Genomic DNA, 12,649 nt, shown 5'->3' with positions numbered 1-12,649 from the left:
TTTTAGAACTAAATCATCAGTCTTTGAAATGTTTTTCAGTGTAAAACTAAATTCTTTGATGAGTGTTGTGTTCACAACTATTTTCAAGTATCTTTGTGGTTGAAAGTACTGATGGGACTACTGATCTTTGTTGAGACGTTGACTCATCAGTGTGCATTAACTATTAAATAATTAATGATGTATCAATAGATTGGCCTTCACGTTACCACCTAAAGTGATTTTTTTCTTGTTTGCTCTTTTCGGATCTACAACAGTTTTCAACTTTTTGACAATAGGAATTGACTAGCATCTTATTGCTCTAGTCACCCCTAAACCAGACGAAAATGACGGAAATGATCACCAACTAAGAAGCTTTTGATTCTTAAACAAGTTCTCCTTGTTAGCACCTTGGAAATGCACGGAGAACATTATGGAGAAAATGCATTCTGATATTGCGTAAACGGTGAACGATAACCGATCTCTACATATACAACTCCTCTTACCCAATCCCCGCACAAGACGCAGTCGGTATTTCTTATTCAAGCGATGTGTACGATGCGTTTCACATGTGAAGCTAAGTTATACATCACTCACGGAGGAGCGAAATCTAAGGGTATGAGATTCGAGGCGAAAATCACTGATTTCGCCCTGCGCAAACTGATCGTAGTCTTCGAGATATCAACACATTTCATTTCATTTAACGGATAATGTTCCATAATGAAGAGGTTACACATTACTTCTGAGTCTTTTTCTCTTTCTGCAAAATACTTCTACACCTTGGCTTCCATTTGATGTAAGTTTCATACAACAGGCTTCACATAACGTTTAAGTCAAATCACCACCGGTGGCGAGTTTGTTGTCGTGGCGAATCGACTGTTAAGCTGGTTATCATATGATTTCGTGTACACTTTGAGATAAATCAGCACGAGTAAAGCTAAAATGCTAGAAAATAAAAGGTGGAATGATAAATTCCTTATTCGATGGTTAATGTAATAGGAGCGGCTTGTCATCATGCAACCCGTTCGGCTCCACGCGGGCTCCACGCGTGCTCCACTTATACCAGTTTGAGGGCCACATACGATGGCACTCGCAGGGCCGGAAGAAATTTTACAGTCCCTCGTGCTACGAGATTGGAAAAAGAGAAGAAAAAGAGAGCGAAGGTCGTACGATAAAATCCTTATTGAAAAAGTAAGGTCAGGCTGGATAAGAAAACGTTTGGCTCTCGGTCACGACGTAGAGAGCGAGCGCACGACCTGAGTAGTTTCTCATGATTCACTGGCGTCAGAACTTGCGGCAATTAACACAAACAGCCCAGGTGTCATAGGCAATACGTTATAAGAGAGTGATGGCAAACGTCAATAAAATCAATTTTTCATTCTTTAATGTACTCTTGCATAAAAATTTCGCACTGAAAAAGTAAAAAAGTGCTTGGTACAGGTAAGAAAATATAAATTACACTTTAAAATTGTTTATTCCACGCTAGCACACCGTCGCTAAGGCTGATAACTATAAAGACAACAATCTTTTTAAGTACTGAAACTCACAAGCAGGGATCAATTAACATTGACACGAACTACGGTGTTTTAATAAATCCAGCCCGCAAATAGGAATTAAATGGTATCGAGTCTTTTTTTCATATCTATTTATATATGTATATATATAAATAAGCTTGTATCCAGGTTTTTACCAAGAAAAAATAATGCATTTTTTCTTAATCCATTATCTCCAGTGCCTGTGACCCTCCCCATGCATGGACATCACTAGTTGGCCACACCCCTGATGTATTATTACAAATGTTCCTTAATACTGCTTCTGTTGTAGCATCATCCAGTGTATTCAGATCAGACAAGGTCTCATCATTTTCATGATTGAGATCTGCAAATGTCAAGCCTGCATCGAGTATTGTCATTTCATGGTCCTCTGCACCCCTGGGGTTGTTGTTTGTCCTCACTTGGGACACGCCCCAGTTTGAAGCAGTTACATTTGATTGTTCAGCATTGAGCATAGGTGTGAGGTTTCTTCGTGCAGAAAAAGCACTTTCCTGTGATGGCCGAGACCCATTGTTATTGACATCACCATGGAGAACTCTGTTGCGAAGTTCCTTTAACCCATTCAGATGTTGATTTGACTGTGTCTCCATGGGTGACGGAGTCAGGTGACGTGGGCGTGGGTTATTCTGTGGAGTTAAGGGATGAAATCTTTGATCTGCCAGTGCATGCTGTGTTAAAGGGGGAACTGACTGGCTTCGTTGATATGAAGGTGGGGGCATCTGCCCTGAAGAGCTTGTGGCTTGGTTACAGATTGACTCCAGTTCTGGTGAATAATCCAGTGTCTGCATGATAGGAGCCTGTGAAATGTGTCCATTATCTGCTGCACTACTGTATCTGCATGACTTTGCAATAATCCCTGAACTTCTACAAAATGTCCAAGAAAAACAAAAAAAATTCAGAGTGAAAAAAACGGTACACATTGGCATTTTTACTGACAAAGTGGTTATCCTGTAAAGAGACTGTATTCTGTTAGCAGCCTATTACAACTATGTTGGGTTTCCAACTTAAGTGTGATGACTGAAAGTTAACTTTCATGGTGAATTTTTCTTCACACCAGTTGTTATTCATCCTTAATAACCCAAGATCAACATGTATATTCTCCATACTATTCTCTTTTCATTTTGTGAAGTGCTGATGAGGAGAATTTGTTTAACAATCAAGAGCTTCTTAAGTTGATGATGTTTCATTTATTCTCATGACCTTCGTGTTTGACTTAGGGGTGATATTGTAAGGAGGAATTAGAACCTAGTCACTCTTGAGGTTTAAAGGTTAAGCAAGTTGAAACCCAACTGCGTCATTTCCAATGTGTCTCATGGGCTAAATTTATTCAGATACAAATGAACAGCAGTCATTGCACTACCTACCCCTGCTTTGACTGTTGCTGAGACATATGCCCATCTCCATCAGATGATGGAGGACTTGTCATGTTCACACTCTGTGTGAAGCCTGTTTGAGCCACATTCTCTGCATTGTTGATCCCTAGAGGAAGCATAAATTCTTGTCCCCGCTGTGTGACATTGGGAGAAATGGGGTTCAGCTGCCGACCACACCCTGGAGAGGCCATTGTTGGGGAAGTAACAAACTGCTGTGGTGCAATGCGCTGCGGTGTCCTTGGTGATGGTAAGGGGTAAGCAAATGAACCAGGTCTGCGATTGGATGTTGGAGTGGAGGGTGCATTCTGATTTATTAGACGTGGTTGTTTACTAGGTGACATTGGCACATCATTTACTCCTATCTGTGACTGGGACCAGTCTCCATTCAACAACTGGCTGGGATGGGTGGCAGTTGGCCGCAATGTAGGAGGACTTGTTTCTCCCCTGGTGACCCTCTGCTCTTGGGAACTATTCGGAATAGGTGTGAAAAGAAAGCGAGTTGGCTCAGCTGAGTTTGGAGTGTGCCTTGCAGTTGCACTCGCAGAGCTGGGAGTAACTGGACGATTTTGAGGTGTGCCTGGGGTGTTAAACTTTGGAGATGACTGAAAAGGTGATGTTATCTGGGGCCCAGCAGGTTGAATGGGTGTGGTGGGGGATATCATGGATGGAGTAATAGGTCTAATCTTGGTTGGATAGCCACTGGGAGGGGTGGTTGGGTTGCCACCAGGTTGCTGTTGCTGATAAAACTGTCCCATTTGAGCAGGGGGGCTTTGAAGTGATGGCTGTATCGGTTTGGGCTGAATGTGTACTGGCTTCTGCTGACTTGATATACTGACCTAAAAAATGACACAAAAGTGTTTCAGCAGCTTCACGTGGTAGTTTACTGGTTTACGATTATTAGTATAGGTAATAACATGATTTCAAGTGCAATTTGATGGGCTTGTGCAATTATGTAACCTTTGAAAAATTTACATGTCCTTACTACAACAAATTGCTGGAAAAATTATCACTAAGGGTCAAGATAGACAAAATTTTGAAAATGTGCACGCTATTTGTAATCTGCACTTGTGTTACAACTTTGCATTTGTGTTATATGAGAATGCACAAGCATTCAGCCAATCAGATGCAAGTAATATTTTTTTTCATGTACATTCCTATCAACATCCTAAGTATCACCTAGATCTTGCAATTTCTCAGTTTCTCCTCAACAACTAAACAGGGCTGTGGAATAGATGACAGGTGTGAAAAAATAGATTGTGTTTTTATGAGTGATACTTTCCTTTTCCTTGAGTAGAATGCACTCAATCTCCTATTATTTATACAAAAATATCCAACTAATATATATAACCAGGCGATAACGTGAATTGTTATGGAGAACAGGAGAAGAAACTTTTTCATCAGGATACCCCTTTTTTCTTGCTTATCCACAGTTTATCAGTGATCTACACTAAATATACTTAATTGTAATGTACATCAACAATGAAAAAGGACTTACCAGTGTCTTAAAATTAAGAGGCAGTTGTGGAGCACTACACAAAGCTTGTCCTTGTGGTAACATAGGGTTTACAGGAATTTGTTGAATCTGCTTTTGCTGTTGTCGTTGAGGTATTTTTTTAGGTAACTGTTGTGATTGTCGCCGTTTATGTGTCAGCACCAGTTGCTCCTCCACTTGCTTTAAAGGTGCAATCAATGACACTGATGAGTGGCCCATTTGAGGAGTATTAAGATCAGACAGTACAACATATGCCGCCATGGATTTACTGGAGACATAACTGCCACTAACAAGAAACTTGGCCAATTCAATGAGAGTGCTGAACACTCGACCAAGAAGTTTGTTTGCCCACTCACACACAAGTAGACATGCAGCTGACAAAGTTTGATCCTCTTCTATTTTGTCACCTCCTGCAAGGTTGTTTGCTGAATTCATTGAACTCTGAAAGACAAGTAAATGTCCAGGTACTTGTTAATCTAAGAGTTCCTGAGAGAAATTTGAAGGGGTTGGAAATTCAAAATTTCCTGATAAATTTCAAGCAATTTTTGTGGAAGACGATCATTCATCACAAGAAGTGTAACATCTAAACTACCTCTAAGCCCAAGGGAAATTCAATTCCATTTAACCCTTTCACTCCCATTAGTGACCAAGACATAATTTCTCCTTACAATATTAATACAATATCTAGCAAGCAAGCCTTTAGAATAAAGAAAAATATCAATAAGGGATTATTAGTTGCTCCAATACCAAATTCTCAGCACTAACATCATAAGTATTGTGTAGCAGAAAGTAAGGAGAATTTTCAATTAGATCTTAGTAGTGGGAGGGTTAAAACTCTTGTTTACCTTTTCTTTTTCACTGGGTGAAGGAATTTGAAGGGTGGGAAGGGTGGGTGGTTTGACATTCTTCTTTCTCTGGATTCCACTGTAACAGTACTTAAGGAAGGTTAAGGTGCATAACTCACATACAAATTAGTTAGTATGCCTGATGACTGCAATAAATTTCTATCCTTATGCTGATTTGCATTCTGAGAAGTTTACTTTACAGGAAAATGGTCTACAACCAGAAAGGATTTAGCATTGATGACCCTGAACAATGCAGGGATTTGTGCAAAAAAATGCTAGTATATAGAATTAAACCAATATGAAAGGATATTTGGAATTGCCTCTTGTACCAAGCCTTCTTGCTTTTACTCTTGGGAACACACACTTGATTATTTTTCCAAAGTCAGGGGCACTCAATGTCCGTGCAGCATTCATGCTTTCACAGTGAGCTCTGAAATCAGTTTTATCAATTTTAATGACACATCTCAATAACTGCAACTTTGATAAAAAGATGAAAGTTTAAGTTAAGTATCACTGTAATCACTCTAATTACCATGAACACTTTAAATAATCTGACAGGTTTGTTTTGCACTGACTGCTCACACGAAAGTTCAGAAAAACCAGCAATTAATTATCATTGCTGTTTGCAGTTTGATTTTCTACCTTTCTGAAGCCTGATTGACTGTTCCTTTGAAACACAAAAACATTCCATAATCACGCCACTAGTCTTCAGAATTTTCTGAGTTTCCAAGTAAATAGTTTGTTATCAAATAATAATCCTTATAAGTTCCTTACTTGTATTCATCATAGACCTCATGTTTTGGAAGTGTTGAGTTATTATCACACTCCTCCAAATGACAACGAATCCTTTGAAAAAAATAACAGACATGTGAATAAAACCCTGAACCCTTTTATACAAACAAACATCAGTATGCATATTCTCCATACTGTTCTCTTTACATTTCCTAATGTCCTTATAAGGAGAATTTGTATAACAATCAAGAGCTTCTTTTTCTCATGACTTAATGTGTGAATTGGAGGTGATCTTGTAGGAAGAATTTAGATGCCAGTCACTCTTAGGAGTCAAAAGGTTTATTGAGACTTCCATGTACTCTGAATTTTTTTAACTTTTAAATTTGTTTGAAATAAGCTGATCATTACCTGAAGCTCAAAAAAAAATGTCTGTCTAATGGTGCATATATCTGTTTTCTACAACTCACTAAGTGTGAGTAAGATTTTCTCTTTCATATTCCTTGTTTATGTGTCTAACGAGTAATTAGAGATAATTGAGTCTCTCATCTATATTGGGAGCTAGGTATTTATTGGGAACTAAAAAGCCAGCATGAAATTATTAAAAATTCTACATAAGCCAACTCACCAATGAAAAGCTTGTGTTTGCTCTGCTCTTGTTGTGGAGATGGGAAGAGCTTGATTACTAGGAGATTAACCAAATAGTAATTCTTACTTGATTTATCATTATTTATTAACAGTGACATATTCATATTTGACAAGAACTATTCTCTGGAAGGTAAAAGTAGTTAACAGTGGATGGAGGTTGAAGTAAAGGGTTGGCACATGGGGTGGGGAGAGGAAGGTGGTGGTTCAGGATAAGGGGTAGACATTCAGGGTATTACCCTGAGCATCAAAGAAACGAAGGGAGTGAAACAGAACAGAAATGTTCACAATGCTGGTAATTTTATGTTCAAAGTCAGTACTTTATACTTACTTATCAAAGTCATCTTTAGAATCTGTTGCTGTCTCTCCTGGTAGTCGAAGGTAAAGCAGCAATTTTTCAGTATCTGACAGTTGTTGTACTTCTTCCTAGAGAAAGGAAAAGTTTTCAAAATTACAAGACTTGAAAAGGAATCCTGTTGTTACATTTTAAGATGAAAAATAATTTTATTTCTTCAGGTTTAAGGCAAATTTCTTTCATGATACAAATGAATTTCTAAATAACAAAAATGTTTGTTAATAGCAATCATAAGACAACCTTGTGCTTTTTTTTCAAACTGCAAACCCACCCCCATAATTTCACAGGAGGAAACTACGAAATAATTAAGCACATGAGCATGTGCAGAGTACCAAACTTTTAGTATTTTACTAAATGATATATTAGTTGTTCAATTATTTGATTAATTATGTAAAAAATGAAAGATGATTACCAATATTTTTTGAATCCGCTCTTGAATTTCTTTGCTGAAAAAAGGAAGAGGTTTTAATATATTTATTCTCCAATCATTTATGTTCAGTCTAAAATATACTGCATTCTATATACCTTTTTGATTGTGTTAACAATAGCAAATCAAAATTGATCCAAGGTGAGGCTATGGAACATCTCACCCATTTAATTACATCCAATAAATTGATAATTTGAGCATATCATCAGGATCTGTTGCTGTTTTACAAATGCAGTTGTATTCTGGTAAGTTATCTTAAGGTAGATTTCTTACGTTTTAATCTATGACACATCACTGAGAGATAAACATTTTAAATATCATAAAAGTGCACACCCATTTTCTCTATGGGGCATTGACAACAATCTTCTTGTTTGAATACTATTCCTTCATCCAGCTGGTTGAATATTTTGTTACAAAAGGCTTGGGGTGGTTTTAATTGAGTATCTTTATTTTTGATCCCTCCAAGTTCATGAAATTTGGGCAGTAAAAGGTTCAACAGAATTTGCCACTTAAACAACAAAAGCATATTTCCTATTAAGAGGTGAGTGATTATTATTAGCTAAATGAAGTCAGAGTATAGAGCACCTGGGTCTGTTGTTGGTTTATCATAATATATGCATGCTATAAATAACTGATTCTTCTTCTTTAGAATCCCACTCATGAACTACTTTACAAAAATTGTATGCACGATTAACTGATTGCATTGTCCTTCAAACTTCAAACATGTCTTAAAAATGAAAAAAGAGAAAATATCAACAATGGACAGATTTCATACACATGTGATTTGACTTGTCGAGATAAAAGGAAATTACTTAATATGAAACTTTTTTTTAAAATAAACAACTTAAAAGTGATTGAATTACTTGGTGGATCTTTTCCAAAAACCTACTAGACTTCATGAACGCCTTTTAATTCTCTTTTAAATATGAGGAGTCCTTTTAAGTTAACATGATTCAGTATGTTACAAGGTAACTGAAAATATTGCAGAAAGCATGCTCACCAGTGAAACTTAACACTCATAAAAATTCAAATTCATAACTTATTATTTACCTAAGGTAAAATATTCATTATATCCTATTAGAACTAACTAATTATACTCGATGGCGACATCCTTCGTGCATTTGACTAAGTAAATGATTTAAGTCATTAAAAAAGAGCGCATTTTTAGATCTCTTTCTCTTCCAAACTCCTAATGTATTTTCAGCCAGACTCAGCTCGCATTACTGTGTCGAATTTTATAAACTATAATCACAACAATTTGCTTTAAAATGTAAATAAACGGCTCTTTTAACTGATCCTCAATCTTTGTGCAGGTGAGTTCTTTTATTAAAAAAACTTGCACTTAGCTCTTGGATTTGAATTGTTTTAGGTGAAGAGAAAAAATTAATATGTCGCCGATATTCTGGTCAATATGTCGCAAGCAATAACTTAAATATTTCGAGGTAAACAATGAATAACCTGTTCCCACGACCCGATGGATGACTCAACACACCAACACATGGTAAAACAAAGCCAGCAGACATGGCGCTATTTCATAACGCACCTTTATATTGTCTCAAATGCAATAAGAACTCTATCGATGATTTATTCCAAATAAGAGAAAAACAGGTCAATTTCAGCACCGATATTTGAAATCTTACATTAAGAAAGATTATTACATCGCAAACGCGTTCTTCTCCTTCTTATTCGTTCGAGGAATGAATTTAAACGTCACCTGTGATCGCTGATCCAATTCAACACGCTCCGTCATAAAATGCAAAAACAGTTGTTCAGCGATAGAAATGTCGATTTAACCATGCGGTGTGCTCTTTAATTTTTCCTGCGAATTTCCCGCAAAATTCGACTGATCTGCTTCATCCATAATTTCATCAACCCATACTTAACTAATCTCACTCATCTCAACACGGCCCGTGGAGTCAGAAAAATGCCCATTGAGTTAACAAAATAACTGTTTTTCTCTTCCCTATTTTTTAATTTTCCTGGCAGTCACGTTGCTAAAACTCGCCCAAATGAAATTGCGTTTCAAAATAATTGCTTGCGTGAAAAGCTTTTGCACCGTGATATTTGATCAAAAGCACCTGACTTTTTAGCTGTTCTAATCGCGATGTCAATTCTAATCTGCACGTGTTTTATTGAATTCGATCGCATGTGAATTGCATCTATGATGCCGAGTTATATGACAGCCTGTTTGTTTTACAGACTCCATTTCATTGACTCGCTTCACCACAAACTTTTCATGTAATGATTAAAAATGCCAACCTATTTTGGAAGGCACCCTTTTGTTAAATATATTGCCAAGGAATCAAATTGCGGCGTTTCTGAAACTATTCCTGCAATCTAATGAAATTGGACTCCGCAGGGGTCTTCATATGGGATGTAACGCCGGGTGAATTTTCTCGAAATAAACTACTCCATTAGTTAAGTTCATTACATTTCAAATCACGTAAAGTGGTCTACAACCGGCAAGATGTCAATAGTTAGCGTACAAGGTCGCCGATCAAACGTTCTAAACAAATGTTATTACCCGCAGAAGATAAATAAAAGTTTCACGGGGTTTCGGACGGTCACCAGCCCGTTAACACGCTCCACTGAGCAAATGGAAAACAATCCAAAATCATGCCGTCAAAAATTAAGCCGGAACATCATTTGCATCTCATTCATTTGACAAAATAGCATTAAGGGCGAAAAGAATAACGCAAAAGCTTCAAAAGACTTGAAATAACCAACAGACGTGAATCTACGCTTTCACCTCAAATTGAACGGCGAAAACTTACATATTTCATCCGATGAAAAATAAGTTGCCTGTGTTTACAAAATAGGACTTTGTATATTTAAATTTCTAACTATCGAGCTGTGCATTTTAAACTTTGTGATGAATAAAACAATTTTGTAAACAGACGAATTTTTTTCAGTCGGTAGAAATTTCTGCAGAGGTATCAAATCCCGCAGGTCGAAGGAGAAGGGTAGGCTTGAAAAGTCCTCGATCGTGCCAAGTTTCTGAATGAATGAAATATTTTTTAAGAGCCACGTGTGGGAAGGAAAATCCTTAAACAACTTCCCGCATTCCAGGGTCACATCTGCCCAAAGCAGAAACCCACATGGCTCAGGTAAAACGACAATTCCTCGACAAAAACAAAATCAAATTTCGTAGTTTCATCAGCTAATCTAGTGTACACTTTGCAATTACAAGAAAAATACGTGGAAAGTCAAAAAGTCGAAATGCGGTAACATCTACTGCCACCTATATCAATCAAAACACTGGAGGGCTTCGAATCAAACCCGTCATTGATTCATAGAACACGCCTTCTACTAGAAATTACAAAAAGCACATTCATGGATGTGATTGTGAGGAACACAGCTGCACGCGACACATTTCCGATCTTGCACGCAGCTATTTCTTGAGCAAGTCTCTTAGTTGATTACATCAGTCAAGTCTTACTCGATCAACACATGTGAGCTTACCTTACGAACGATTGCAAGGCTTGCTCGATGCCAGCGTTTGGGTTATCCGCCTCTTCCAGCTCGCAATCTACTGGGCTTGGAGCAGGGGACGATTTCAAAGGCATCGGCATTGTAGAGGACTGAATAAGTTCGCTATGTGACGATGGGGTTAAGTCAACAGTGCCTGAAGTGCTTGTAACTTGCTCTGCGCTAGCAGGCTTCGATCTCTCTACCATCATTTCACTAGAACTCTGCATGGCTATCAGCAGAGATTCTGAGGGGTAACCTTCGTCACTTCAAGTCTAGGAGTTCTACAAGTTCATAACAAGCCTCGATCATCCAAATACCCTCTCCACAATAATATCTCAGATTATTAATCAAACAGCACATGGGATAACGGGCGGTTACGCATGCGTGAGCGCACGTTCCAAATGAAGTTTGACAGAACAAGGTGTGAGCAACCAATAGAATGCCTTGTAGTAATTAGCATTGTTCCTTATCCAATTATGTTTTGTCATTAAAATTACTTGGCACTGACAACCTCTGATTTTATTCTAAGTGCGGCGAAGGGAAACCATTGCAAGCACTGCTCATAGTGGGTTTTCATTAAACCACCGTTTGCGCATTTTCAAACCATGTCGGCAAGTCCACTACAATGCTTTCCACAGGTATAATTGCGACTTGTAAGCTGTGCGGTAATCAGACTGATACTGCGCAAATAAACTTTAGTCGTATCTTACGGGGAGTTTGCTGTGGTTGTGTACAACTCCCAATGCACAACGCCTATGAACGCCACCAATCTCTAGGGACTCATTTTCGAAAGGAGTGCTTCACTAAAAACCAAACCAAGCCGTCCGTGCCGCGCAGGTCTCAAAATCCCTCAAGTTGAACCTCGTATGATATGGAAAACACCCTAAAAAAATTTTTCAAATTTATCAATCCTCTTCCAAATGAAAAAAATCGTTTTAAACATAATGTATGAAATCTGTTTCTAATGACTTTTTTCTAAAAACTCATTTTTCTAGCTATTGATAGCAACTATATTTTGGTTAAAGAAGTTTAAGGTCAGCATTGCAAAACTTCTTTCATAGTGGTTCAAGGTAAAGCTGCATAAAAATATTGAAATTAGCTGAGCACTTAACGTCAGGCTTTTAAAAAAAAGAAAAAAACAAAATTAATTACAGATTAAAATCGTGCGACTAAACAAAACAAATTGTTATCCCATAGGGTTATTCGCTGCATAACAATAATTAAATAGTTGCTATTGTCAAAAGTTTCAACTGGACGCTCACCTTTGCCTTGGTTGAAATTTTGACGCCGATGTGAACTTGACCCCAGCTAAAACAGAAACAACAAAAATGCCATTAAAAGTCTTTTATTCGGAAGAAGAATAGAAAGTGAAAACAAAAGTGAAGCAAGACACGGGTAGATTATCCCTGCACGCTCAGGTCTCTGAAGTCCTGTATCTCTACAGGCCTCCGCCTTTTCACGTGATATATGCTTTCTTACGCTGCCTTTCTACCATTAAGTTCTAATCTTTAACAAGGGCCTTTAAAAAAAAAAAATTGGAAGGGTTCATAGGACAGCTTAGGTGCAAAAATATAACTATACTCTCGTGATTGAGTTGTGTCGACGTTCATTGTGCATTTTTGGTAAACCGTAAATCCTTGCCGATTGTGAGCCTTTGGGATAGATACTGTTATAAACATCACTGTCAAGGTGGGACGAAAAGCCTGAGAAAAGTGGTCACCTTGACAGTGATATTTATAGCAGTATCCATCCCAAAGGCTTACAACCAGCAAGGATTTACGAC

General features: G+C 37.8%; 1 protein-coding gene across 3 annotated transcripts; it reads right to left on the bottom strand.

Moving 5' to 3' along the window:
* Positions 1 to 1,338: 1,338 nt before the first annotated feature.
* On the bottom strand, positions 1,339 to 12,146 carry LOC113679856 (uncharacterized). Of its 3 annotated transcripts, none has more exons than XM_089194952.1 (11): positions 12,129 to 12,146; positions 10,858 to 11,147; positions 7,381 to 7,414; positions 6,945 to 7,039; positions 6,597 to 6,653; positions 6,014 to 6,085; positions 5,552 to 5,669; positions 5,240 to 5,332; positions 4,398 to 4,835; positions 2,894 to 3,738; positions 1,339 to 2,393 (listed from the first exon to the last, which is right to left on the bottom strand). In XM_089194952.1, exons 2-11 carry the CDS (start codon positions 11,091 to 11,093, stop codon positions 1,691 to 1,693), a joined length of 2,691 nt encoding a protein of 896 aa, XP_089051078.1. In that variant the 5' UTR covers positions 11,094 to 11,147; positions 12,129 to 12,146; the 3' UTR covers positions 1,339 to 1,690. The 3 variants fall into 3 exon arrangements, with proteins under 3 accessions (XP_089051078.1, XP_089051079.1, XP_089051080.1); XM_089194953.1 differs by lacking the exon at positions 12,129 to 12,146 and adding an exon at positions 11,577 to 11,591; XM_089194954.1 differs by lacking the exons at positions 10,858 to 11,147; positions 12,129 to 12,146 and adding an exon at positions 9,110 to 9,461.
* Positions 12,147 to 12,649: the final 503 nt, after the last annotated feature.

This window comes from Pocillopora damicornis, chromosome 2 (genome assembly GCF_964200805.1).
Source record: "Pocillopora damicornis chromosome 2, jaPocDami1.2, whole genome shotgun sequence".
Lineage (NCBI taxonomy): Eukaryota > Metazoa > Cnidaria > Anthozoa > Scleractinia > Pocilloporidae > Pocillopora > Pocillopora damicornis.
This window is presented reverse-complemented; position numbering and strand designations above follow the sequence as displayed.